At 40.9% G+C, this 26,122-nt stretch overlaps 6 protein-coding genes across 6 annotated transcripts; 3 read left to right on the forward strand and 3 right to left on the reverse strand.

Moving 5' to 3' along the window:
* Positions 1 to 2,515: 2,515 nt before the first annotated feature.
* Positions 2,516 to 5,933, reverse strand: PCOAH_00023640 (Uncharacterized protein; the record flags this gene model as incomplete). The annotated part of the gene is made up of 2 exons (XM_020059169.1): positions 2,516 to 5,585; positions 5,842 to 5,933. The coding sequence occupies 2 exons, from the start codon at positions 5,931 to 5,933 to the stop codon at positions 2,516 to 2,518; spliced, it is 3,162 nt and encodes a 1,053-aa protein (XP_019915119.1).
* A 2,011-nt stretch (positions 5,934 to 7,944) lies between these two features.
* Positions 7,945 to 9,352, forward strand: PCOAH_00023650 (Uncharacterized protein; the record flags this gene model as incomplete). Its single annotated transcript, XM_020059170.1, has 2 exons — positions 7,945 to 8,939; positions 9,067 to 9,352. The coding sequence occupies 2 exons, from the start codon at positions 7,945 to 7,947 to the stop codon at positions 9,350 to 9,352; spliced, it is 1,281 nt and encodes a 426-aa protein (XP_019914982.1).
* Positions 9,353 to 10,128: 776 nt separating this feature from the next.
* On the reverse strand, positions 10,129 to 11,877 carry PCOAH_00023660 (Uncharacterized protein; the record flags this gene model as incomplete). Its single annotated transcript, XM_020059171.1, has 1 exon — positions 10,129 to 11,877. One exon carries the CDS (start codon positions 11,875 to 11,877, stop codon positions 10,129 to 10,131), a length of 1,749 nt encoding a protein of 582 aa, XP_019914852.1.
* Positions 11,878 to 13,261: 1,384 nt separating this feature from the next.
* PCOAH_00023670 (Uncharacterized protein) lies at positions 13,262 to 15,124 on the forward strand (the record flags this gene model as incomplete). The annotated part of the gene is made up of 1 exon (XM_020059172.1): positions 13,262 to 15,124. One exon carries the CDS (start codon positions 13,262 to 13,264, stop codon positions 15,122 to 15,124), a length of 1,863 nt encoding a protein of 620 aa, XP_019914709.1.
* An 864-nt stretch (positions 15,125 to 15,988) lies between these two features.
* On the reverse strand, positions 15,989 to 17,630 carry PCOAH_00023680 (RNA polymerase Rpb7; the record flags this gene model as incomplete). The annotated part of the gene is made up of 6 exons (XM_020059173.1): positions 15,989 to 16,036; positions 16,170 to 16,219; positions 16,346 to 16,449; positions 16,612 to 16,675; positions 16,791 to 16,974; positions 17,191 to 17,630. 6 exons carry the CDS (start codon positions 17,299 to 17,301, stop codon positions 15,989 to 15,991), a joined length of 561 nt encoding a protein of 186 aa, XP_019914841.1.
* A 1,150-nt stretch (positions 17,631 to 18,780) lies between these two features.
* Positions 18,781 to 20,998, forward strand: PCOAH_00023690 (Uncharacterized protein; the record flags this gene model as incomplete). The annotated part of the gene is made up of 9 exons (XM_020059174.1): positions 18,781 to 19,192; positions 19,304 to 19,636; positions 19,725 to 19,838; positions 19,978 to 20,047; positions 20,175 to 20,237; positions 20,350 to 20,426; positions 20,557 to 20,616; positions 20,733 to 20,783; positions 20,925 to 20,998. 9 exons carry the CDS (start codon positions 18,781 to 18,783, stop codon positions 20,996 to 20,998), a joined length of 1,254 nt encoding a protein of 417 aa, XP_019915183.1.
* Between the last annotated feature and the right edge of the window lie 5,124 nt (positions 20,999 to 26,122).

Here is a 26,122-nt window from a genome sequence, read left to right on the forward strand (position 1 = left end):
AACAAGCAGGAAAAAAGGCCAGAGAAAAGGGCAAAGGAAAAAGGACACAATTTCAACTTTGCAAATTTGCTATGACAAAAACACGCATTAAAATCAAGAGAGGTACAATTGGATAATCCTGTAAAATGAAAAAAAAACAGGAGGGCACGCACGTGATGATCATGGAAAATGTGTATTCCCCTACTGTGCATACACAAAAGAGGCATATCATATAACACGCATGCGTCTGTAATTAGTTTTCCTTAACAGGAGGAAACGTACGCATACGGGCACAAGCATTCATTCCATATGCATATGCGTATATACGTAAATGTATAGTGTACAAATGAATACATAAAACTGATTTGGGAAATTAAATTTTTTTTTTTTTTCTTATGGTTCATTTATATTTGCATTTCTTTTTTTCTTTTTTTTTTTTTATTTATTTTTTAATATTTTTTTTTAATTTTGCAAGTGTTGGTTTTATTTAAATTTTTCTCTTAAATGAGGGGCTGAGAAAATTTCCGCTTTTCCCACAATTGTATACGAATAAAGAAGTAATATATATATACACGTAAAATAGTACAAACAAATTTTCCCTTAATTTTTTTTTTTACCTTAACAGAGGTATGTAACTCCTCAACCATTTTTTTTTTTTTTTTCATTCATAGGTGAAAAAAAAAAAAAAAAAAAAAAATGCAAGGGTTATACGCCTGGCACCAAAAAATAAAATAAACGGAAAAAAAATAGGAAAAAAAAAAACTGTAGCTACATAAATGTAACAAATTCAAAAGTTACAAGTTCGCTTTAATCATTTCCAAATGGCTGAAATGGGTTTTTGCAACAATTGTGTGAATTCACATTTTTGTAAAAATTTCAGTACTTTTGGGCGTAGCTCGGTCAAATTACAAAGGCCCATGGTATTGTACGAATATATATATATGTATAGTCTTCTCAGAGGTTAAATGCAGACCTTCACGCTTCTCTGGCCGATCGAAGCAACGCGAGGTGCGTTAAAAATGTATGACTTGGTTGGGCCATTCAAAGAAAGCGCACGAAAAATTCCTACATAATATAATATATAGTGATATCCTCTATGTACCTATTATACGAGCATTTACCATGCAGCGGCGCGCGAACCAAATGAAAATGGGCATAAACGTATGTGACGACAATGATGCCGCCGAAATGGCATGCTCTGATGCAAGTACGTTTGTATGCCCGCACGGAACTGACTCAGATATAGCACTCCTTTTTACGCTTCGCCGTAAAGCATGCATATAAAAAAGGGATACCGCGCATTAAGTGCAAACGCAGCAACATATGCTTCGCATTTCGGCCCGTTGGGCTAAGCCCCAACCGCCCAATTACGTTCCAGATATTCTCGAAATTTTTAAATTTTTTCTGTTGCAAAAAAGAGCATATATGTATGTTACATTATCGTTACAGTGACAACTATCGTACAAAATCCCCCCCTCTTTTTTTATATGTATGTAAACACTTTTTGGAAAAAGGAGGAACATTTTACTTCATTTAAAAAAAAAAAAATAAATAGGAAAAAGTCCGCATGTTCTTTATACATGTTCCTACAGTATACATTCTATGCGAATAAAAAAGTGCTACCAAATTTTGAAAAAAAAAACATAACAATTTTCCTATATTAATGGTTCCCCAAAAATTGCACAAAAAAAAAAATATAAATTAATTTTGTAAAAATGTGCCCATTTGCAGACTTTATGTTTATCATGGAAATAAAAAAACGTAAATTATTCACATACGTGTAAATGGTTTCACGAATGGCACAGTTTATTCAGCACAAAATGAAAAATGTACACCAGGGGATACAACCCAATATGGAAAGCACGTAATCGAACGTGTACCCTCCATAATGTTGTTACTGTAAGGGTCTTGCGTCGTGCAGGGTGGATGCCGGTTCGCCCGTTTTTCCCCTTTCAAAATATATGATGTTTTACCGCCCCGCTGATCCTTCCTCACCGATGGTGAACAAAATTTAAACCAGGCCACTCGGTCTGCACTTCGCAAAAAAATAAATGCTTACCCTATGAGAGGTCACCAGATCAAATGGTTGTAACGTTGTGGAGGCATTTCCCATTTTGAAATACATCTCATCATATGTATTTGTACGTAAAATGGCAGAGTTGTAACCAAAGGGAAAAAAAAAAAAAAAAAAAAAACCACACAACAAAGCAACATTGTAGGTAATTTTTTTTTTTTTTTTCACCTGACCAATTTTAAGCATCCATTTGGGAAAGGCCAAAATAAGAGCACTGCATTCTCCACAAAACTCGTCAAAACATCCGTAACTTTTCTTCCACATGTGTGCACACAAAAGTGCTCAGCAAAGACAAAGGAGTAAACAGCACCGGTGGGTGTCGCATTCAGAGGGAGTAACTCCATCAAGGGAAAAAGACCTCGAAGTGTAACTCCTTTCAGCATGTCAAACAAATCTCGTGCTGGAAAAAAAAACAAATTCGCACGATTACATTCGCCCCCTCCCCAATAGGTGAACCGCACATCAAAGCTTCTTCCCCCCCGGCCTACTATCATCATTCAAATAATTGTTGTAATACTGCAAGTAGTACTTCTTATACTCCGTGTTCAAATTCCCGACATCCGTCTTAATATAATTCAGGGTGATCTTCTTATTCGTGGCAATGTCAATAATTTGGAAAAAATATTTCCGAGAAATGGGGTCATTTTTTAAGTCGAAACTGTGAAACACCTTATTGAGGAGCAAACCAATTTGGTTAATTGATAATCCAAAGTCAATCATACTATTGTAGAAATTAAAATATTTAAAAAAAAAAAAATACTTCTTAATTAGCGATTCTTTGTTTTCGTATTTCAATTTTTCCAGTAAAATACTTTCTTGGATTATTTCCGAAATGATAATTAAGAGACTCACTTCCCAGAACTTTATGTTGTTCCACAGGTTGTGGGCATACACAAATTTCTGCAACAGGATCTTCTTCCTGCGTGAAGTGTTCCTACTATTCTCTACCCTTTCGCCTTTGCCACTACTCATGGGAATACCGATTTCGCCAGGCGTCTTTTCTTCTTTGTTCACTACTTCTTCGCAATTCTTCTCCTCTTGGTCCTTCCGTTCCAAATTTTCTGGCAAGTCATCATTTGGGGGCTCCTCCCTCGACGCACTGGACCCGTTCGTTCTTGTTATTACTTCTTCCTGTCCACTACCCTCTACACCAGCTAACGCAGGGGCGTCTCCATTGGAATGGTCGTCCACCTGGTTTTCCTTCTGCACATCCTCCCTACTCTCGTATATATTCACAACACTCCTCCTCACTCTGCTACTCGGCATACTCATCTTCGACAACACCCGCACGTTACGTGCCTTAGGTGAACCCCCCTTTCCATTCTCATCCTCATCGATAATGAAAAAATCATCCACCCCATGGGTGTTTTTTCTCCTTTCATGAACATTACCAGTCTTCATTTGCATTGCCCCCATTGGGGACCCCCCCCTACTACCGGCTGCCTTTCCCCTTTTAAACTTCTCAAAAAAATGGCACTCCTCCAACAACCGCTTAACATCCAAGTGGTAATTTTCCTCCACTTCAAAATAAAAATTTTCCGAAGCGACCAAAATGTAGACGGAAGACCAGTAATCAAAGTACAAATCGCAGTAGTCCAAAAAGGACAAAATTATTCTTGCAAATATAATCATGCTCTCCATATTTTTAAAAAACGTCTTCCCCTTCTTAACATAATACATCAGACACTCACAAAAAATTATTCGATTATTGTACACGTTGAAATAGGACGAAATGTTGAATTCTTCTATTTTCGTAAAATTCCCATGAAATAAATTTTTCAAATAAAATTGAAAAAAAATTTCTATTTTTTTAAATCGGTTTGTACAATCCACTTCGCTTCCTCCACTGTCTGACTCCTGCTCGTTCTGCGTCCCCTCCCTTTCTAACATGTCCCTTACGTACGTGTAACTCAGATCAGACTCGCAGTGCACACTGTTACGTTTGACACTGTTTCCATCGCCCCCCACGTCGGGGTTGCTTCTCTGATTATCTAGCTCTTCTGAGCAATTTATGTCACCCCCGTTACAATTTTCCGCCTTAACAAACTCCCTTTTGATAGAATCCTCTGAGGCAGCGCCATCTGCTAGATTAACAACCTGCCCACGTTCATTTGGGTCCACGCTATTTCCATCCTCTATGAGCTCCTTCCCCGTTGGGGATACCTCCTCTGGTGGGAAGGGCTTCACTGTCGAATTGACCTCACCCTCATTAGGTTCCTTTTTGCCTGACTTTGCTGGTATTTCCCCTGTTTCGTTCTCTTCCCCCTGGGGAAGGGCTTCCTCACTCCGCTTGAGCGCGTCACTCGGGTTGGACACCTCGCCAAGGTTATCCAAGTCAGCATTCCCACCCGGATCACTACGCTCCGCCTCATCCTCACCTGCATTGTTCTCCCCCGCTTCGTTCTCCCCCTCGCTGCTCACCTCCTTCTTGTTAAAAAAAACAATTTCGTTAAAAATGTTTGTATACACACTGTTGACCCCCCTTCTCTCCATACCCCTCCTACGATCGTTGTGCTCACTTTGAATCAAATTCTTATACGCGTTAACGTTGAAGAGGGAGGATAATAAGTTGCCATACTTACTCCTCCCACTCCTCACATAGTTGTCGTTTTCGGGGTAATCACCACGACTACCGTAAGAAGATCCCACCCCAACAGAGTTAAACTCATTTCGGTGATCTATTAACATTGGCCAGGAGACAATATTATTGTAGAGGAAAGAATTCTCACTTTGTCTCTTCCCACCAGCACCACCCCTCTCACAATACAATTCGCAATACTCCTCGATCTCCCTACCCGCATCCACATCTTTAAACACATCAATACAGCCATTTAGATCATATTGCACGTTCCTAATATAGGAGGTAAAAAAAATTAGGTATTTCATCACGTTATCCTTTATACAGGAAATTCTCTTGTAGTCCATCGATTCAAGAGAGTACAAAATGCTTTTCATTTTTTTCTCTTTTTTCAGTTCCACTTGGTTCACATTATTTATGATGTTCTTATATTCATACTCCCTCTTTTTGGCTAGTAAATATTTATGTATACAAACATTGGAAAGTTCAATCCGCTTCAACGGATGGTAGTAAGTGCTGTTGTGAAAAACAAGAATAGAATCCACTAAATTGTCGTACGCGCTTACACAATTCTGGACATATTTTACCGTATCCCTTTTAGTCCTCTCCACCATTTTATCACTTTCCATTCCATCTATCCTAATCTGGTCATACACATTTTTATGATTTATCAGCGTAGTGTTTAGGGTACTATATATTATTTCACTTTCCACATAGTTAACAAAATCTGCTATCTGTTCACATCTCCTTTCGATGTTTTTTTTTAGACTCTCTATTCCGTTCTTAATCCCAGAGGATTCGTCACTAAAGTCTTTAAATGAGTTACACAAGTTTCTCAAGTTCTGTTCGTACTCCTTTTCAATGCAAATGAGTTCCTGGAAAATTCTACTTAGGTGTTCGCAACACTTCCTCCCTTCTTCTACGCGCCTCAGTGCCTTCTGCCAGTCGTGGATGCTATCAATTGGGGGTAGTAAAGATGAGAGTGCATATCCATGTGGTTGTCACGGTTCATGGTTCATGGTTTGGGAAGTGCACCCATTTATGCAGTGTGGGTGCGTGACTCAGGAGTGATGCTGCTGTCGCACTCATTTGGGGAAAGCCACACTTTGCAGGGGGGGGAGACTTCCCTGAGGTATGATCTCCCCTCTGCACACATCATTCACGTGCAACAATTTCACGTAGCGCAATTCCCTCGATATGCAAAACTTACAAGGTCTTTTCGAAATTCTTCAAATTGGCTTCCCTCGGGGCATTGTTACTTTCTCCCTCCGGGCGAGCCTCCTGGTTCGCATTATCCTTCATCGTGGGGATTTGAACAGGAGGGGTCGTCAAGAAGCGGTCAAACAGCGCTGCCCGATATGTTCATGCGTGCATAATTTTGTGCGCAAATTTGAGGGCGGGGAATATATACACCTCTGTGCTAACACCTCATAATAATGAATTAACAACGCTGTTCAGGAAAATGTTCCAGAAGGAAGATCAACGGAGGGGTGTAACCATCACGTAGGAATCTCTGCCGAAGTTATTTCTTCTTCTGTTTCCCCCCGTTTGGCACTACGCACAATGTGATACCAAACCTCCAGCTCTTACTAGCATACGGTGGATCAACGACGTGTTAGGCGTAAAAATGTGCGCTAGGATGTCCAAGCAAAATGTAACATCCCCCTAAGCAGAAGTGTTAATTTTGCGGGGATGTCCTTGCTTCACGTAGGAAGTCTTATCAAACTGGTTCGCACAATACGGGACCCTCAAGATGGTCTAACACAGCAACCACTTGAGGTTCACGAGCGCATATCTTCAAGCAGGAAGGAGCAAAGCTCAGTCCAGTTATGCGCTTAACAAAAAAAAAAAAAAAAAAAAAAAAAAAAAAAGGAGAGGAAGCTCGTTCGAATGAAACCTTTAATTGGGTACCCACAAAAAAAAATGACATGTAAAAATATCCTTCACTTTTTTTCACCCTAGAGTGGTTCCTTCCCTGCGCGTGAAAATGTGGGTAGCCCATTTGCTCTACTCAATCTAGTGGCCAAACGTATCCCCGCATACTTTTGCTTAACCGTAGTGTGGAAATAGGAGCAAAGGCATAACGCAGAGCGCCGTTTCGTTGTGTCACTTCGTTCCGCTTGGCTCACCTCCTTTGCTAAGTTTAAGTTGCTACCTTAGCCTAGCGGAACAGAATAAAAACGCCCCACCCGATGGGAGACGAATAGGCCAGGAAGTGAAACCCTTTCTGCAGAACGCAAACCGAAAGTCAGGGAACCAGAAATAAGGCCAATGAACGGACGTAACATACTTTTTTCCTGCAGGAAAAAAAGGGTGACAATTGTTGGAAAACCTCGTTTTAGGGGAAGTGGCAATTTCTACGCTCCGCGATAGTACCATATAGAAGTGTGTTCGCTTGCCACGGTTGGCGAACGATATTTTAAGGTTGAATTCTCCGGAAAAAGTTCCGTCATTTGGGCTTTCCTAAGTGGGCATTTGTAGGGCGCATTACTAAAGGCATTTCATAAGGGAGCTTCCTAAACAATAGGGCCTAACGGAACGGTCATATGAAAACACCCCCATTATCGGTTGCCCCGTTTTTCCGCTCCACTTCAGTGTACAAATTCTGCCAGAGCTAAAACGTGCATTGCTTTTTTGTTCATTCCTAGGGGTGCTTCGCCATAAGAATAATTTTGTTTTCTTTTTCATTTTTCCCTTACCATCTATCGCCCCTATTTTTGTTTCTTCCCTTTTTTTATTCTCCCTTTTTCTTCCCCTCCAGGAGGAACAATTCGAAATGTAAACAAGTGAGATGCATGTGATATTCCCGTAGAAATGAAATTTATAATTTCCCTACATTTTTGCATGTATATTTCTCCATCACATTGATTTTTTTTTTTTTTTTTTTTTTTTTAAGAATGCTATGTATATGCAAGATTGTCACCTAATGGTAAAGCTCGCCACACCATGTGAATGAATATATTCCTGATACCTTCCAAGGAACCACTGTGAAAAAGAGGATTGATTTGATCCCTTTGGGGGACTCACCATCCTGAGCATGCGCTTGTAATAGTACCCTTCCTGTACTACGTAGCGTATCCGCGTATGCCATTTATGGGGTAAGCTTTGCCAGGTACTCACCGCATACACTTTAGGCAACCCAACAAAGTCGCCAAAATACACAACATACATTCGATTCATCAAAAAGGAAGTATCCATCTTTGATAGACGAACTGAGTACAACCCCCTACACAAAGGCGAGTTGCAAAAGCGCCAACAAAAAATTGGCAAAGTGCTTCCTTGTAAAAAATCCACCTCCCCCCTGAGGAACAAAATGAAAGGCCCATTTGGCGCAGCCCAGGTACCCATCCTGGTGCTTCTCCTGCTATTCCTATACAAGACATGCAACGCAGTGTCCCTCCTGGAGTCCATAAAGCACGACTTACAAATCGTGAACAATCACAACTTCAACACAGTAGTTAACAAATTTAGAAGCGAAAAAGTTTTCTCCGTTCTGTTCTTTCAAAAAACGAACAAAAATATAAAAGACGTAATAAAAAGCTACAACGATGTTGCATCCAAGTTTAAAGGGATCTTCACCCTGTGTATAGCCGACTGTGACGAAAATCCAAACCTGTGTGAAAGTGAATTGTCCCTCTACGTCCCAGATTATAAGACCAAAAATAATCACCACTTGTTGATATACCCTATAAACCCCATGCCCAAATTTTTATTCAATGAAGAAATGAATGAAGCCAATTTAAAAAAATACACTTACCTCATCCCATCGAAAATTGATGTAATTAAAGATGAGAAGGATTTTACTGTTTTCCTTTCGAAGCATGAAAATATGCCCAAGGTCCTTGTCTTCAGCAACAAGAAGAAACCCAACTATGTGCTCAACGCTTTAAGTAACAGCTTCAACAAAAAGCTCATGTTCTGTTACATAAACAACGAATTGAATGACCTTGTGCAGAAGTACAACGTAAAAACCTTCCCCACGATAATCATTTTAAAGAAGGGAAAACTGGTAGATACGTATAAGGGTAAGCCCAATTTTATTAGCATGTTTGATTGGCTAAATGTACACTCAGAAACATTTGTCCTCGGTGGAGGCTTCGACATATCTCCAGATAAAACCGTTGACAAACCATGGAAATTTGAACTGGTGCCTAAATTCACCAAAATGTCACATGGAGATATTTGCTTCAAAAAAGCCGACAAAGGTCTGTGTGTCATTTATTTGAAAGAGGCAGACAAATTAGAAAAAACAGAAATCGACATGCTCCTCTCGCTGAAGGAGAAGTTTAAGCCACACATAGATGGAAGGTAAGTCCAGGCCAGCGCACCCGCCTATGTATGCGTAACTATGATCGGGCTGACCCATTGTTCACCCTGTTTGCGTTGCTTTACTCTCCCAACTTTTGCACCACTTTTTTACACCCCCCCCCCGCAGAGGCGTCAACTTCAGATACATGTGGATCGATATCACCACGGAGACCAACTTCCGCACCCTATTCGAACTCAAGAACTACCCCTCCGTCGTTGTCTTCAATCCATACAAGCGAATTCGTTACGCTAAACTGAACGAAGATTTGGTTGCTACGAAGGAAAATGTGGAAAAACTTTTGGAAAAAATATCTGGAGGAGATGCTAAATTTACCATGCTCAAGGGACAAACTTTGCCTGAGTTCGTTCAGGATGACTCGAACCCTAAGGCGAACGAAAAGGACGAATTATGAAGGGAACATGTGGTGTATGCTTTGCACACGGAAAAAAGGACCCCATGAACGGAGTGTCGCAATCTTCCTACCTATACGTGCACACCTATATGCTTAGTTGTGACTCCTGCAAGAACATCGCTAATATCTTTATTAACCATCTTACCTCTTGGAAGAGGAAAAGATGGTGGAAACCTACAGGGGGAAGGAAAATTTTCTCCACATTTGCCTGATGCGCTGCCTCCCCTTCGCCAAAACTTCGCAACCCTCCTGCGACACCACACCTTGACACACTCTAATCTATTTCTTCCCCCTTTTTTTTTATTTTTTTTTACCAACCCGTGAAAACATTTTTGCGTTTTTAAAAAAAAAAAAAAAAATTTAAGAAAACATATTTGTGTTGTGCGCGAAAAAAAAGGGGTGGGAAAAATATGAAGAAGAGAAGCGGCCAAACTGGGAAGGCAAACTGGGAAGGCAAACTGGAAAGCCAAACGAAGGCGTCATTCGTTCGTCGGCGTTTATACAAAAGAGGGGACTACGACAGGGATGTGTGCACTTCCCAGGTAGAGAGTGAAAAACCCATCACATCAGATGAGAATAATCAAAAATACAGCCGTAGCAGTAGAAGCAGCGGTCGAAAATACAGCTTAGCCATGCATAGGTGCTTCCACACCGTTGCACATAATGTATACGCGAAGACCGAAATGGAGCGCAACTGCAATTAAATAAATTATAACCGTGGCTGCTCTCATTTAGTTAGGCTCCCTCCACTGCAACAATGTACCTCTTCCCTACCGCTACTCCCCGGCGTGCCCACAAACGTCCCAACATTTCACCGTCTGGTCCCACGACGTAGACAAGACCAAGTCACCCACCCACACCATCGCAGAAACGCGACTTCTATGGTTCAACATGGACAAAGTGGAGTGTCTTATTTGAATTTTCTTCGCATGACTGCTGGCCAAATCGCTTTCATTGAAAAGTAAAAAGGGAATGTCGAACTGGTGGGGTTGCAATCCCAATTGGTTACCTCCCCCCTTAGTGGCGTCATTCGAAACGCTTATGCTAATTTTGTTTTTCCCCTTGAAGTTCCTACAACTGGTGCTATTCTTAGAGGTGGGTGCACAATGATGCGATGTCAGTGGTAGTTTTAACCTGCTAGAGGTTCTCGCCCCTTTGATTTCCCCCTGAGTGGGTCCCTCCCTGGCGTTCCCTAAATAAATCTTACTCGCAGAATTTTGCGCAATTTCCTTCCTACTATTTACACCCTTCGTTTTAATAACGTTGAATAACTCATTCCTGGACATGACTTGGACTCTCTTCTCGTGGATGATCTGCACATTTGGAGTCAATGTCCTCTTCCTATGCGTGTCGAGCATACTAGCCCGTTCCACCTTGCCCACTTTGTCATAATTTTTGTTGCTATTTTCTTTTCTTAACAAATCAGGAGATTTTCTATAATTGCACTCAGATACGATAGAACTGGATCGGTTACTTCTAACCGTTTTTTTGTTCAACTGTAGGAAGTTCTTTCCTCCATTTTTGTTCCTATCTGTAACCGTTTTGGTGGTTAAGTCTCCAGGAAGGGGAGGCAGAAAGGCACAACTTGCACTCTCCCCAGGAGTGGAAACTGGACCAGCTAGAGACGTACTTGACCTGTTCATTCCATCCACATTCTTCTCAGTTTGCCAAAGTTTTATACTACCATTATCTGATGAAGAGCAAAAGAGATTATCATATTTTTTCGAGAAGGATAAAAAACGAATAGGTGAAGTATGTCCAACATATATTTCCAACGGCTTCTTCTCATCGAGCAAACGTAAGTCAAATTTTTTCACTAAACAGTCGGATCCTCCTGAGTACAAGGAACTTCCATCTGAAAAAACTGTATTGATAGAATACTTAGAGTGTAGGTCTCCATTTTTAAGAATAGGCAATGCTTGTCTGAAGTCAAAAAATAGCATGTTCCCTTTGTAGGAACTAAAAATGTGTACCTTATGTTCCTCATTACAAGTGCAATAATTTAAACAGTCACCTATCTCTTCATATCTGTAGACATTTTTTTTTTTATTTAAATCTATTAGACAAATGGATCCTTCCTTACTTCCATAGGTTATTTTATTTTCATCAAAATAGTTCATGCAAAAAATTGAATTACATTGGCTAGCTAATATTTCTTTAACCTTCTTTTCGGCCATGTCGATTACGCATATGTTGTCATTTTTGTTTGTCATTCCGGTACACAGGTATCCCATCCTTTCATGGTAGCTGGAACATAGTATCGGGTTAGCCAGCTTAATGTTCTTCACCTTCGTTGCACTCTTTTTTTCATCCTCTAATGACCAAACAGACACCAGACAATCGTGCGAAATTGTTGCAAACTCCTTTTCGCCCACGAGCTGGATCCCCTCAATGGAATTATCGTGTCCTTTGAAGCTCCATAACGGTTTGATGTTGCTCACCATTCTGCTCCCATCGAACAGCTGCTCATTGTTTTTTATTTCGAACATGTAGTCCTCGCTAGACACGCAGTTTCGGAAATCCATCTTGTCTCACATCATCGGGATGGTCTACACATAGGCCAATTGAATGCACAATCGAATGCCACTTCGATGAGTAAAAGCAGGTTTGGGGGCAAAACGGCACGTAGAATAAATATATGCACCCCTTCTAAATGACCTCCCAACGATACGCACAAGCACATGTACAGGTCACTTACCATAGAATCCCTCAAAAAAGGGACACACAAGTGCACACGTTAACATGTCAGATCGTGGCAACGGGGAAGCAATACAGTGAAGAACTTAAACCACGTGGATCTCATTTACACCATCCGTATGCACACGTGCATCCTTTAGATACACTTTGGTGGCATAAATGAGCTCCTCCTGGAGAAAACTTCCTAACACCTTTTTTTTTTCCCCCTCTTTACAAGTTCGCGCAGCGTACAATCTACATTCCGCCACTCTGAACAACGAAGCGATGCGAGGACAATTTTGAAAATTTGTACTCTACGTTGGTGGGTATCCCCTTGCACATTTTCCAAATGGTGAAAAAAAAAAAAAAAAAAAAAAAAAGATGAAGAAATGAGACCACTTTATACCCTCTGCTAGCTGTCTTAAGAGGCACAATTTTTTTTTTTTTTTTTTTTTTTTTTTGTCCCCCCAATTTGAAGCGTGCCCCAAAGGACACTTCCACATCGTTAAAAAGATGGACATGCCAATAGGACTCATCCATCAATCCGATTGGAACACTGCAGAATCGTCTCACTTCTTCATTGCGTCTAAACGGGATCAAAAAGGGACCTTCGCATTACACCCACCCAGATGCATGCGGGCACCATGCACATAAAGTGATGCTTCGCTTTTCTGCACAGTGAATCCCCAAGATGTGCTTCCACCCCCTGCCAACATTGTAACGCAACGTAGTGACATTGCTGCACTAAATGAGAATTAGAACTGCCTCTAAAAGGGTAACGTTCTTTTTGCCCATGCGGTCAAACTTCTACATGTCTCCCCCATTAAGAAAAAAATTAAACCCATTCGTGTGACACCGCAGAACGCACTTCCCTACGTAGCATTCACAGTTTAGTCACTCCGTAGTGACAAACAGAAGTGAGCATTTTAACTGCAATGTCATGTGGGGCAAATTAATTTCCCGTTTGGTCGTTTTATCTTCCGATTTGTAACGCTCATCTGGACGTACATTCGTATAAGGCATACTGGGGCGTGTCATAGGATGGGTTCCTGTTCCGTAACTCCCCCGATGATTTCCCCAGAGAGGCTAAACAGGCTGAACAGGCTATGTTAAGCCAAGCATAGCCACGCCTCTAGTAGATACACTGCAGGACACCTGTAAAGAACACACTTCTCCTAAAAAGAAGTTATACTGCTTCCACCCCCACGGTACTCCACAAACATTACAGACAGGATGAAGAACAACCTGATGCTTTCCCTTAACAACGCCAAGGATTATCTGAAAAGCCGAAACGAAAATGGCCAATCTGTGTACAACCATATATGCGACGTCATCAATTTTATCATCGTGGAAAAGCCAGAAAAAAGTTATGAACATTTCGAAATGATCTCTAGTCATATAAAGGAAAGTAAAAAGGGGGACTCTGTTTCTGCTCCGTCTAACGCATTGTATGCCTCTTCTTCCCATCGCGGAAAGGGCAAAACGTCCAAAGATGCCAACTCGAGGGACGTCAATTTAGACAATTACATACTGCAAGACTACATAAAAAATAAAAAGGACTGGCTAGCCAAAATAAAATTCTCACTCCAGAAGAAAGTGCAGCCAAAATACTCCCATTTACCTTTTTTAAAAAATTTTTATGAACAAGCGAAATTAATTAACTGGGCAGGATACCACATAGGGAGCGATTCTGTTTGGCTCATTAATGAATCCGTGAAAGATGTCCTCGAAAAATATAAAAATGAACTGGCGTCCTTACATTTCTGGGGAATACTCAAAGGGGTAAAAAAAGACTACTACATTTTGGAAGGCCTTCTAAAGGGAGACTCCAGCTTCCTGTTTCAGAAGAAAGGGGGAAAATCCGCACCTTCGGAGGATTCAAATGGAGGGGCCTCCTCCAGGAGCGGAGGGTCCGAATCAACAGACGGGGGGGAGCAGGAAGAGGATGATGAAGACGACGATAACAACGATGATGAGGAGGAAGAAGAAGAGAACGACAATGAAGAAGAGCAGGAGTATCGAAATAAGAACCATAGAAAATCAACAAACCGAAAGGGGAAAAATAAATCTACGGACAACCACCAGCTAAAGTACAAAAAGGAAGACTTTGTCACCTTCAACAAGAGAGTCAATAGATACGTCTACTGGGCATCCGTGAACGGAACAGATGAATGGGTTCTCCTAAAACCTACAACCCCAGAGTACATCCAAATGGCTAGTAAAACAAATAAAATGCTGACAGGAGATATGAACAAAATAATAACCGCCTTCCCAAACATTGCCATAAAAGAAAAGCACTACCTCAGAGCTCTCATTTCGCTCATATCGTCCCACACGCACATATCGCCTAGGAAGTATTACATCACCAGAGGGGCAGAAAAAAAACAGCTAGCTGGCAAGGGAAAAAAGGGAGCGAAAAATCAAAACAGTGATGAAGATGAAGATGAACAGGATTACTCCGATGCGTCTAATGGAAAAAATGATGATTCTAGCGAAACGAAAGATGAAAATGAATATACTGAGAATGGTGAAGAGGAGGACGAAGCAGATGATGAGGGAGAAAAACGGAACGGAGATCCTGACCATGATAATGACAACCACGATGCTGGAGATGATATCCTAATCGAAAATAAAAAGTTCCAATTCGATGCAAATGCTCTTTCACGCCTAGAAAACTGGGTTCACTGCAAACATAACTTCCTCCCAAATGGACATGTCTGCTACCCCAAAGATGGACCCACGAAAAATGGGGGACGAGCAAGTAACGCCAAAATGAAACACATTATTAAACATAACCCACCTTTAAAAATCCTAAGAGGCATCAATGCGCAAAAAGAAAACCAAGTTGCTCCCACGTGGAAAGTGAAGCACCTCAATCCTGGCCACTACTACGGAGATCACAGTCTCCACTACGATGTAATTGTCCTATACAATTTTATCTTTTATGGCGCCTTTACTGTTTACTCAAATAAGCAATTTTTTAACTTCTACATTGGAAATGGGATAAAATCCAAGCACTCGTTTATTCATACTTACCAGCCTGGCAAAGTCGAATCAGACGAGAGTGAGTTATCCGAGGTGGACCACTCAAGCTGAGGGGAATACCACCCCCCCTTTGCGATGAAATGGACCAAAAAAAAAAAAAAAAAAAATTTATATGTGCGTATGATGTGGTCTTTGTTCCAGCTAGCTATTTTTTTTTTTTTTTTTTTTTTTTTTTTTATCCTGTCGTAATGACTTCGCTTTGCCACTACATGGTGGTGTGAGCAAGTCTCCTTTTGTTGCTCCAGCAGGACATCATTTTGGAGGTACCAACATACATGGTCACTTTCGAAATAAAACCATCTGATGCACATAAAAATCGATTAAAAAGTATTACGCTACATTGGGATGAGAATATGACCGTAACATTGTTATCACCATTGGATGGTACGCACCGCTAGTTGGTGCCATCCCTCCGCACACAAAAACGCATAATACCGTCTCACAACATATTGGAAACGACTCCTCATGGGAGGAAAAGTAAATGACCAAATGGTCCTCAAACCATATTGAAAATGTTAAACAAGTTACGCTCCTTGTTAAAGTGTACGCAGAAATTTCCATCATGCGGGAGATCATACAAAAAAATATATATATATAAATAGAGCCAACAAATGCGGGTCCCACTAAGGGAGACACACTCACAGGTAGGGGATTTCCAAACTGCTCTTCACTCAAAGGAGGTCCCCTTCACCAACAGGTTTCTTAAAATGTTTAAAAAAAAGGAAAACGCAAGAGCAATACTTCAAAGGTGCCCTGCCCACATAGTGTTTACATTGGCTTCCATTTCGTGTCAGCTTGGATAATGAGCTACGTTTTTGTTGAATCAAATGGGTCATACTCCAAACGGGCATCCGTAAAAAAACGCACAGACTGCTTCTTCCCACTGTTAGTATAGAACATCGACCCCAGGTTACACTAGTTCCACCATTTGACCAAGCCTAGTCCGTCCTGCTGCACGGTGCCCTTCAAAAGGGGATTACATACAAATGGGTGAGGAGATAACAAACGTGCTGAGGAGGGGAAGAAATCCCCCAATGACAACGCTATGTGGGGACAAATCGTATAGCCGCGTCGCCATTCGGCTGCCCTATCTTACCGTTATGGACATCGATGGAGTCGTCTCATCCTTCCGCATCTCGTTGGGGTCTGCATAAAGTGCACATTCATTTATTCATGTGTCACCGCATTTGCGTGTTCATGTAGTACACACCTTCACATGCACATACGTCAAGTGCGCTTTTTTTTTTTTTTTATTTTCCCCCCCGTGCTTACCGCTAAAATAGGTGTCCAGAACCCGCACCCTTATCAACTCATCTTTTGTGTAAAAAAATTTTATCCCCTCGTACATCCAGAACCACTCCTTCTTCTCCATATCACTAACGGGAAAACGCAAAAATGGGCAAAAAAAAAAAAAAAAAAAAAAAAAGTGTGATCATTCATAGGAAGGTCATTCCCACTGCTGCCGCTCCCAAGTCGTTCATTTTTATCCGCACGAAAAAGAAAGCATTTCTTTTTTTATATCTTAGCTCTCATCTTACAACTCCTTGGGCTCCTTCAAATTGGCACAGTTCACCCGGATGTTCTCGAAGAAACCTATGCTGACTACAAACGAATAGGGGGGGTAATGCATCATACATGGGGCGCTACACATGCACAAAAAAAAAAAACATATAACTTATTCTATGAGTGCACCATGCTTTATTGATGTGTGTCCTACTTATGATCCCATTCGAGTCGGAGTTTTTAACGAAGCCCTCAATAATTTCATTTTCAAACGGCTGGAAATATACCAGCCTGAAAATTACGTCAAATCGAATCTCCCCTGTGCCTTTTAGAATCTCCCTATTCTTCACCTCCAGTATGTCGTACAGACCAACACACAGACCTACATTTTGCAGCACCTTAAAAGGGGGGAAGGAAAATTGTTCCAATTTTTAGGTTCACTTAAATGGTTCACACTGAAATGGGTTTACCCCTTCGCTTAAAGAATGTGCTGCATAACTTGGCTGACCGATACAAGCAGAGGAAAAAAGTGTCACTTTTTTTTTTTCTTTTCCTGTATGGGACACACACTCTGCTCCTTTACAGCCGGTTCTTTGCCTCGCTCACAATCGTACCTTGTCGACATACTTGGCTCTTATCAAAAATTCAATCACATTTTTTAACTCCTCCTCCATAAAATGGGGCTCAATCTTTATCACGTCCTCTATGCGAAACAGGGAGAACATCCTTGATGCTTAACAATGGGGAAAAACTGGGGGGTCTTCTTCCCTACTTTACGTAGGTTGTTCATGCTTTCACCAGGGGGTAAATAAGCGTACACCTCTGTATGCATATGTTCACTAGGTAAACTGCTGGTAAACAGTGGGCTACTCTCATGAGGAAAGAAAAACCAACACCGAAAACGCCATTTTTGAACGCTATACTGCTTGGGCGCCAATAATACACGCCAAGTGAATGTTTCACGCAGGTGTTATATCATTTGGGCGTATGCAACAGTGACCGGTTAAAAATGGTGGGGTGAAAAAAATGTGTTTTTTATGTAATGCCCACTCCGTCTGAACATCCCAACGCGTATCTTGAAACGGTAATTTTATCGTTGCCCATTCTTTTGCCCTGGGGCACGTGCCCCCTCGTTAATTCCCCGACATTTTTTTTTTTTTCATTTTTACGCTCCTTCCTCGGCCCCTTTCCTGCATAACGGGGTTCTTGCTTCAGCCCCACCGTCCGCGGGCGCTCCGAGGCAAATTTTTTTAACACATGAAACTTTTATTAATCTAATGCTTAAACAGTTGGTACGGTTTTTTCCTTCCGATGGTTATCTATCCCCAATTTAATTTTTTTTTTTTTTTTTTTTTCCCTTTAAGTATATAGAATACACGCGTTTTTAGCCGCAAACATTAAGCTACCCCCCCTCCATCATTATCATCACGCACCTATACCTTTACCGGCAGGAGGTTCTTCCTTAGGATAGAACACGTACGTGATGCCTGAGCAAATGTACACGCGTAGCCACTCCAGATATATATATACTTTTCCCCCCGTGGAAGTTATGCCTACATGCTTGTAAATGACCGACAAGCAAAATTGCTTACTCTTATATTAGATGCCTCTAAAGTGGAAGGAAGATGGTAAGTTCCCCGTTTGGATAATACCTGCCTATTCGAAGGGGTCACACCGGGGAATTACCTTCACAGGAAATATTTTTTGCTTATCCGTCAATGCAGTCGAACACTGCTACAAATGGAGGTGCACACGGGGAGGGCCCACTTAGGGTGTCCCCCTTTTTGCTGCAAGCAAATGATGCACCCCTTTCCCCGTATGTGTGTTAACCGCGGTTCTTGTTCTTGCGCTCTTCCCCCTCGCAGATCGCCTAAGCAGAAAAGCATGTCCATCTCAGCGCTCGCCGAGTTAACTACCCCGTGCAGCTAATCCATGTGCACATCTTTTTCAAGCAAATCGAAACAGTTAGTTAAACACGTGATGATCACCCCATTCCGTGTGTACGAAAGTTATCACCCGTTCGAATCACCTGACATGTAAAGCACGTCCTCGACGGAAGAGACCAAAGCTGAGCATCTTCACCACGTTGGCTGATACGTCCTCCAGTTTAATAGCTCACAGCGTCAGAACCCGCTCCACCAGGTCGAAGCAGCACCGAAGCAACACCCAACAGACACATTGCCCAACTAAATGATGAAGTGAAAATGAAAAAATGGAAAGGGAAAAGAAGATGGCACATAAATATCATCCTGATGTTCATCCATCATTTTTTTGATAGGATAAATTATTCCATGAGGAACACCTTCCTCCATGACCATTACATTTATATGAAGTTTAGAAAAAATAAAATTATCGGTCTGTTGTCTATTATCAATTCTTCAGTATGTTTGATTATTACCCCCTTGGTTGGATACTACTGCGATAAGCATAAGAAAGACAGGAAGAAAATGTTGCAGGCTATATCTGTGTCCTACCTGCTGGTGAATATTATTCACTACATGTTCATACGGACTAGCAGTTTGGGCCTCATCATATTCGTCACTGCGGTAACGAAGATGCTGCACGAGTGTTCCCACGTGATTACCGAGTCGATCTTCATAGAGAGCATAGACCGGGGTGAGTCTCTCCCTCTAACCAGTGTGTGCCTGTGCACCATTACCTATACACCCGTAATTATATACCCGCAATTATACACACGTACTTACACATGCTTATGTTTACCCGCAGGCAAGAAGAGCATCATCTTTACCTACCAGAAACTCATCAGCACAGTGGCCACCATGCTAGGACCTTTTTTTTGTCTCATCCTATTCTACGTGTATAATGACAAGTGGAACATAAAAAACATTTTTGTCATTTTCCAGTTTTCTATATTAACAATTCTGCCACAGACGTTCATAAGTTTCCTATGGCAGAACAATCCTGTCGACATGGTTAAGAGTCCCGAGGAGATGGAATTGATCTCCAAGAAAAACGACAAGAAGAGTGTTTTTTGCCTCTCCACAAGTCATATACCGTACATTGTTTTCGTTTCTCATATTATTACCCTAGCTGGCGCAGGTAGGCCTTCTTCTCCACGTGGTGCACGTAGCATACCTGTGCATGCAACAATACCGTCCTGTTCACTCATTTTTGCATCCCCCCGCAGGCATGACGTTCAAATACTTCTCCCTGTTTCTCAAATCCGAATATAAAGTGTCTCCTATTCTCATGTGCGTCCTCAACATTGTCATTCCAGTCCTCCTCACCTTTTTCACCTACAGTAATATTTTGAAAAGGACCCCCACAGGGAGGAAAAGCGCCTTCGTAGTGTACATTCACACAAATGTGTACATATTTTTTTTACATTCATTTATATGTATGTATATATTTTTTTTTTTTTTTTTTTTTTTTTTTTGCAGTTTCGCAAAAGCTGTCCAAGTCGCTGGGCCGGGCCCAGGTTTCCCTCTTCTTCACCACGATTGGCTTTCTGTAATAGTTTAAAAATGGCACTAACGAGCAGGCCACCTGTGAGCCGCACGGATTGCACACATATGTGCGTGCACCCAAATATATATTCGTCATTCATATTCCATGTGGTACCCCCTCCCCCGTGCAGGCTTCTCTGTTCACTTCTATACATACACAATTACCAGGACGTTTTGAAGGTCCACGTTTTTAGGTACCCACCACTTAAGTAACAGTTTACCATTTGGCAGCTGCGCGAATGTTCTTATTCTAACCTCTTACACAAAAACAACTTCCCTCTTTTTATTCACCTCCCCCTTCCGTAGGAGCGTGTTTCAAAATTGCACCAACTCGATAGATAAAAGTATTCTCTACGACTTCATCGACACAAACCGGTACACAGGTATGCACTTGGCAGGGAAGCAGTCCGCATGTGGTGGCGCTAAACCAACTTGCACACACTACACATGGGTAGTAAAATCGCACATGCATGCGTGCCTACATAATATGTTTTTCCTTTTTTAAACTTACAGGTCGCTGGATGGGTGTGCAAAGCTTGTACTACTCCGTGTGGTCCATCAGCGCGTACTTTGGTAAGAATTCCAGGAGGGTGTTAATCGGAACATGCAGCTCTCCTTTTTATTACTTTTTCGACATTATTCTGTCCTCCCTTCGACCGCTTCACCGCTTTCACTTCTCTCCCTCCCAGGCGGATGGCTCTCCGACATTTCGTCATACAGGAACACGTTTAAAATAACAAGTAAGTGATCCTGTTTTGTCTACCCCTCCCCTTCGAATAGGGAGCATTGCTGTGTGATCACGCTCCTGTGCCCCCCTTCTAAAATGTTCCACCAAACTGCAGTTCTCATCCCAACATTGTTGTACTTCCCCCTCCGTTCAGCCTTCTTCTATTTGATATCTTTGATAATATATGCCCCCTTGTTGTGGCTCGTGCCGGTCAAAGAAACCATGTGAGTGTGGGGGGATTGGTGCCCACCCATCTCTTTCCGGGGAAAATGAAAAAGGAAAGAAGAAGATATGAAAGAAGAAAAAAAGGAAAAACAAAAATAAGACAAGAAGAAAACCACCCACCCCATGCATGTATGTACACGTGTCAAGTGTTATACAAGGAATATTCCAAACACTTTCTTTCTTTTCCTTCCCAATCTGGTCAAATGTGCAGCCACTTTTTGCAGTTTTTTTTTATTTTTTTTTTAAATTCCCCAACCCCTATCACACGTTTCCATTTGTTTAAAAATAAAAGTGTGTAAAATTTATCCTCCCAGTTAAGCTCTACATATCATCGTAATTTATGTGCATGTAGTTTAATGTCCATAAAAATATGGCATTGTCTTTTGAATTATCCCGTTAACCCTCATTAAGCTTTTCCCCCCCCCTCTTTTTTACAAGTGTTTAGTTTTTTTTTCTTTGCTACTCTGCGTTGTTCGCTTTGGGCGCTAGTTTGTGCCCTTTTCTCCCTGCTTTGCTTTTTTTTTTTTTTTTCTTTTTTTTGACTTCCATTAAGCTATTTTCAATTTTCTTATTTATCAGTCTTTTAACGCATTTTTGTAAAAAGGTAGCCAAGCAGCGCACGCTCGGTGAAACTCCTCCTTCCATTTCTGTAGAGTGATAAGTATGTAATGGGCAGCAAAGGGGAAAGTCCATTTGAGGACACTCCTCCTATCTTGTCTCCTCTTTTTCCCAAATAGCACTTCCACATAAGGCGAAAAAGGAAGGTAAAATATTTTTTTATGACCAGGTCGAGCGGATTTTCACCAACGGGGGAACAATTCGAACCTTTGCTCTTTCACACTAGTTGCGCGAAAGAGAATGCCTCATAAGGTTAACACACGCCAGTAAAGGTGCTCCCAAAATAAAGACCTTCACAAGGAATAGCACCACTGCATGTGCGAAACACTTCTAACATTGTCACAACGAATGGAAAAAAAAAAAAAAAATATATATATATATATATAAAAAGGCAATACGTTGTAAGCACATTCATGCACACACAAAACAACCGACGCGTCTAATTCATGTCGGAAAAAGCTGTTGTTCCCAATTTAAAAAGGAAAAAGACCCGATTAAGGTAAAGAAAAACTTGCTAAAACCATGTCACATTATTTACTCTTAAGAATATTCTTAAAATGACTTAACTTTTAAGGGGACATTTGTCCTGACGCTTTGCGGTGAACATTTCTTTCGGATGACATACGTGCAATGAAAAGATTGGGGTCCTTCACCCCTTCTTTTCACCACCTGTTAGCTGCTCAACGAAAGGACCACCTTTTAAAACCACACCAGCAGAGTAACACGTCCAGAATTAAAATAACGCAATCGTGAATGAAATAAAAATTATCTGTGATTAAAAATTCTGAGGAAAACGCAAAACTCCCTTCTCCTGATGGTAACATAGCAAAAGGGGAAGATCAGCCCGACGTTGCTTCTCGGGGTTGTTCCTGTTTTTGTTCAACTGTTCATATATATATATTTTTTTCTTCCCTTCCAAATAGGTGAAAAAAAATGTTCCCCCTTAATGTCAAATTAAAGTGAAACATATCTCTTTATAAATGTCCTTCCCCTTTATTTCTACATCCGCAATCTTCACCTGAGCTTTTTCAAAAAGGAAGAAACTCATTTATTGGCCCGTTAACCATTTTAATGTCTACCTATATACGGGGGGTTATTCCTTTTGTGCACATTGGTAAAAAAAAAAAAAAAAAACGCCCCTAATATTGCTACGCATTGATTTTATTTTCACTTCCTGGGAAAAGTGAATTGCCAAAATTTAGACAACTAGGGAATGTGCAAGTAAAAGAATGTCTAATTGCGGGGTACCTACATGCTGCACTTACTATGTTTGTAAATGTCCCATTTGTTTCCCTTCCTTTACGTGAAATGGTCGTTCATTTTTTCATTTTTTACATTTTTTTTTTTTTTTTTCCTCCGCGTTGTAATTACACATTATGTTTTTATTATGAGCACGGTAAAACGGTATTTTTGCGACTCGAAACCGACCTTTAAGCAGAAAAAATAATCGAGGTCCATTTTTTCTATAAAAAGACATAGCGTCGAAAAAGAGGCCTGATGTTTTATTCTACTTTACTGTAGCAACGGAATAATGGCAAAATAGCTAGTCACTCATATGACTTTTTTAAATGCAGCAAGGGGGTTAGTTTCTGTAGGAAGCCTAATCGTTGTTTCTACGTTTGTTTCCCATGTTCTTCATTTGTGGAAAATTCCTGGAACGTGAGGTTGCTAAAAAGGCATAACGTCTTTTACGCCATTTTTACTCCGCTGTTCCACAACATCGTAGCAATTTTAATACTGGAACAAGGCCACCCCCCTTTTGCACGTTCAGCAGAGTGGACATTCATCAATTCTGCCCCTCTACATTAGTTTTTTTTTTACAACGCAGCTTTTAATTACATTCACTAAACACGTTGAAGAGTGCGTACACTACAAATGGGATTGCTTTAAAAAAATATATTCTTAACGTTCGTTTTGCAATTGCATGCGTTGAATTCATTGCGCTCTTTTTAATTTTTGCCTATTGTTCCACCTCCCATTTTACCCATCCACTTCGTATTGCAGCGCTTTAACAGTTCCGCGTATACATACACTTGGGTGAACAACTTTATGGGCACACCTACATGTGCACCTGCGTGTGTTCCCACTGTCCACGACTTCCGTCAGGGGGATCCTGCCTTAGACTCTTCTTCATTTGAATGTATACGCATCTCTGTATTCTTTTTTTTTCTTTATAAATGTGAACTCATATTTGCACTTCTTGCATATGAAGAAGGCACCTGTTATGCTTTCGAACTTCTTTAACTCTCCCCCTACATTTTACCCTTACTCGATTTATCCATTTCGAGGTTAAGTGTTCGTTAATTTTTTACATTCCCTTCTGTTCGTCTTCGTCAACGTTTGATAGGACAGGAGAGACACCATTTTATTTTGTACGTGCGGGTGGGCATTCTGCTATTGGCATTTCCCCCCTGTCTTTCATCTAAGACACGTGTGTTTAATGTAACCGTTGCATGGGCTGCCCTGTTTTGCGTTTGTCCTCTTTTCCCTGTTGGCCATATATTTTGCAATACCCCCCACGCGTAATGCAAATTAAAAAAAAAAGTGAAACACAGAGCGCAGACCATCCCGTGGTGATTAACACCAGCAACAGCAGGGTGAACTTTGCAGCGATGTTGACACGATAAATTTGATGAAATAATTTTAAAATGTAAAAAAAAAAAATAAAAATAAAAAAATCGTTGAATGTACGAGTAATACGTTCACATGTGCCTGTCTATTTTTTTAAAAAGATAGTTGTCTACACGGACTGAATGTTATATGTTCGTATGGCCAAACCGAGTGTCCACGCGGAGTCCTGTGTATCCATAGCGTTTTTCCCATTTTGATCATTTTATTTTTTCCTTTTTCCCATCTGGAAATACCACGCCGTGTACGTATTTACGCGCACCTGCATCTGCGGCACGAAGTAGACATTCCGCGTGTGCGAAAATGTGATCAAACGATTTATGCTCCATTTATGCTCCATTTTGCGCCTATTTTTCCTTCCCCGCTACACAACGTGCATGTGGTTCCCCTGCGCAGAACTCACATGCATTTTTTATGTCCTCACGCGTGTTTACACAATTCACCATTTGAATGTGCGCTTAACACGTGAATAACGTTATCTGCAAAATTACGCGCGTTGGAAAAGGTGCGCAGCACATGTTTTATATTTCACCTGTTGCCATTTGCATATGTAATAGACATATACGTTTTTTTTTTTTTTTTTTTTTTTTTTTTTTTTTTCGCCACGGAGAAATTTCTGGTTTGCCTCCTGTCTGCAGAAATTTCCCCCTTACAACACCCCCGTTTCTGTTTTTTCCCCAAGCGATCTGCTTAAATTGATGATCATTTGGCTTTTCGCCACTTCACATGTTCACCACCGACGCTTTTACAAAAACGCAGTTGTTTTTTTATTCAAGGGGGAGGGCAGCAAAAATAGCATTTTTCCCATAAATGAACATTTTTTTTTAAAAAATAAAAAGATAAAGTGCCTTCCGTCCACATATATAGTGCGTGATAGGGCAGCGTGGCACATGGTGGCACAGATGTTATCGTAATTTTTTTTTCTCATTTCGGGGGGGCATTTTCTCTTTCCATATGCATGTCTGCAAGAAAAAAAACATTCGAAATTTATAGGCCGCTTGGTGTTGCGTGATTGGCTACTTTGCAATTTTCGATTTGTGATTTTTGCCACGCATATTTGCACCCATTTTGTCATACATTCCGCCCCCCATTTTCGACGGCGGCCCCTTTTCAAAACCACGCCTCTACCCGCAGACCACCAAGCACTTCAATTTTTATGCGTTAATTTTTTTTTAAATTCATAATTTCCCTTCTATTTCCATTTTGCCTATTTTAGCTTGTGCCCATATTTTTCTCCGTTCTTCACTGTCTTACGATTATATCTGCTCTTTCAAAATTATTGCTGTTCATGGGCATCATTTAACATTATTTCTTTCCTTTTCTTTTTTTTCTCCTCTCTTCATACCATCACAGTGTACATTGGGGTCAACCAAATAGGGTCAGTGGCTACCTTGCGCCGCTTATGCCTCTTCGTAGGTTTGTATGCCCCTATGGTTGTCCGTTTGTACGTACATTTGTATGGGCAGATGCATAGGCACATACAAACACACTCGTAGGGCCTTCACGTGGCCTACATGTTAGTGTGACCCATATTTTACTGCATCGATAGTGGCAATTTTTTTTCTTTTAATTTCTCCTCCTGCCGTTTTACGCTAAATGCTAATTTTAGTTTAACCGAGTGAACCTTTTCTTTTCATAGAATATTCTTCCAAGCCGCTGAAAAAAAAAAAAAAAAAAAAAAAATCCTTTTGCCTAACTGAATTAATAAATGTGGATTATTTTTTTTTTTTCCATTTTTGTACATAAATCACTGTCTCTTCTGAAGAATAAGTACACTAGCTCACACGTGATTACTGCCCCGTCGCGAGGAAACGTGCATGCATGCGTACACACACACGTACACACACACGTACACACACACGTACACACACACGTACATAC

The sequence above is a fragment of the Plasmodium coatneyi genome, chromosome 9 (genome assembly GCF_001680005.1).
Source record: "Plasmodium coatneyi strain Hackeri chromosome 9, complete sequence".
NCBI classification, from domain to species: Eukaryota; Apicomplexa; class Aconoidasida; order Haemosporida; family Plasmodiidae; genus Plasmodium; species Plasmodium coatneyi.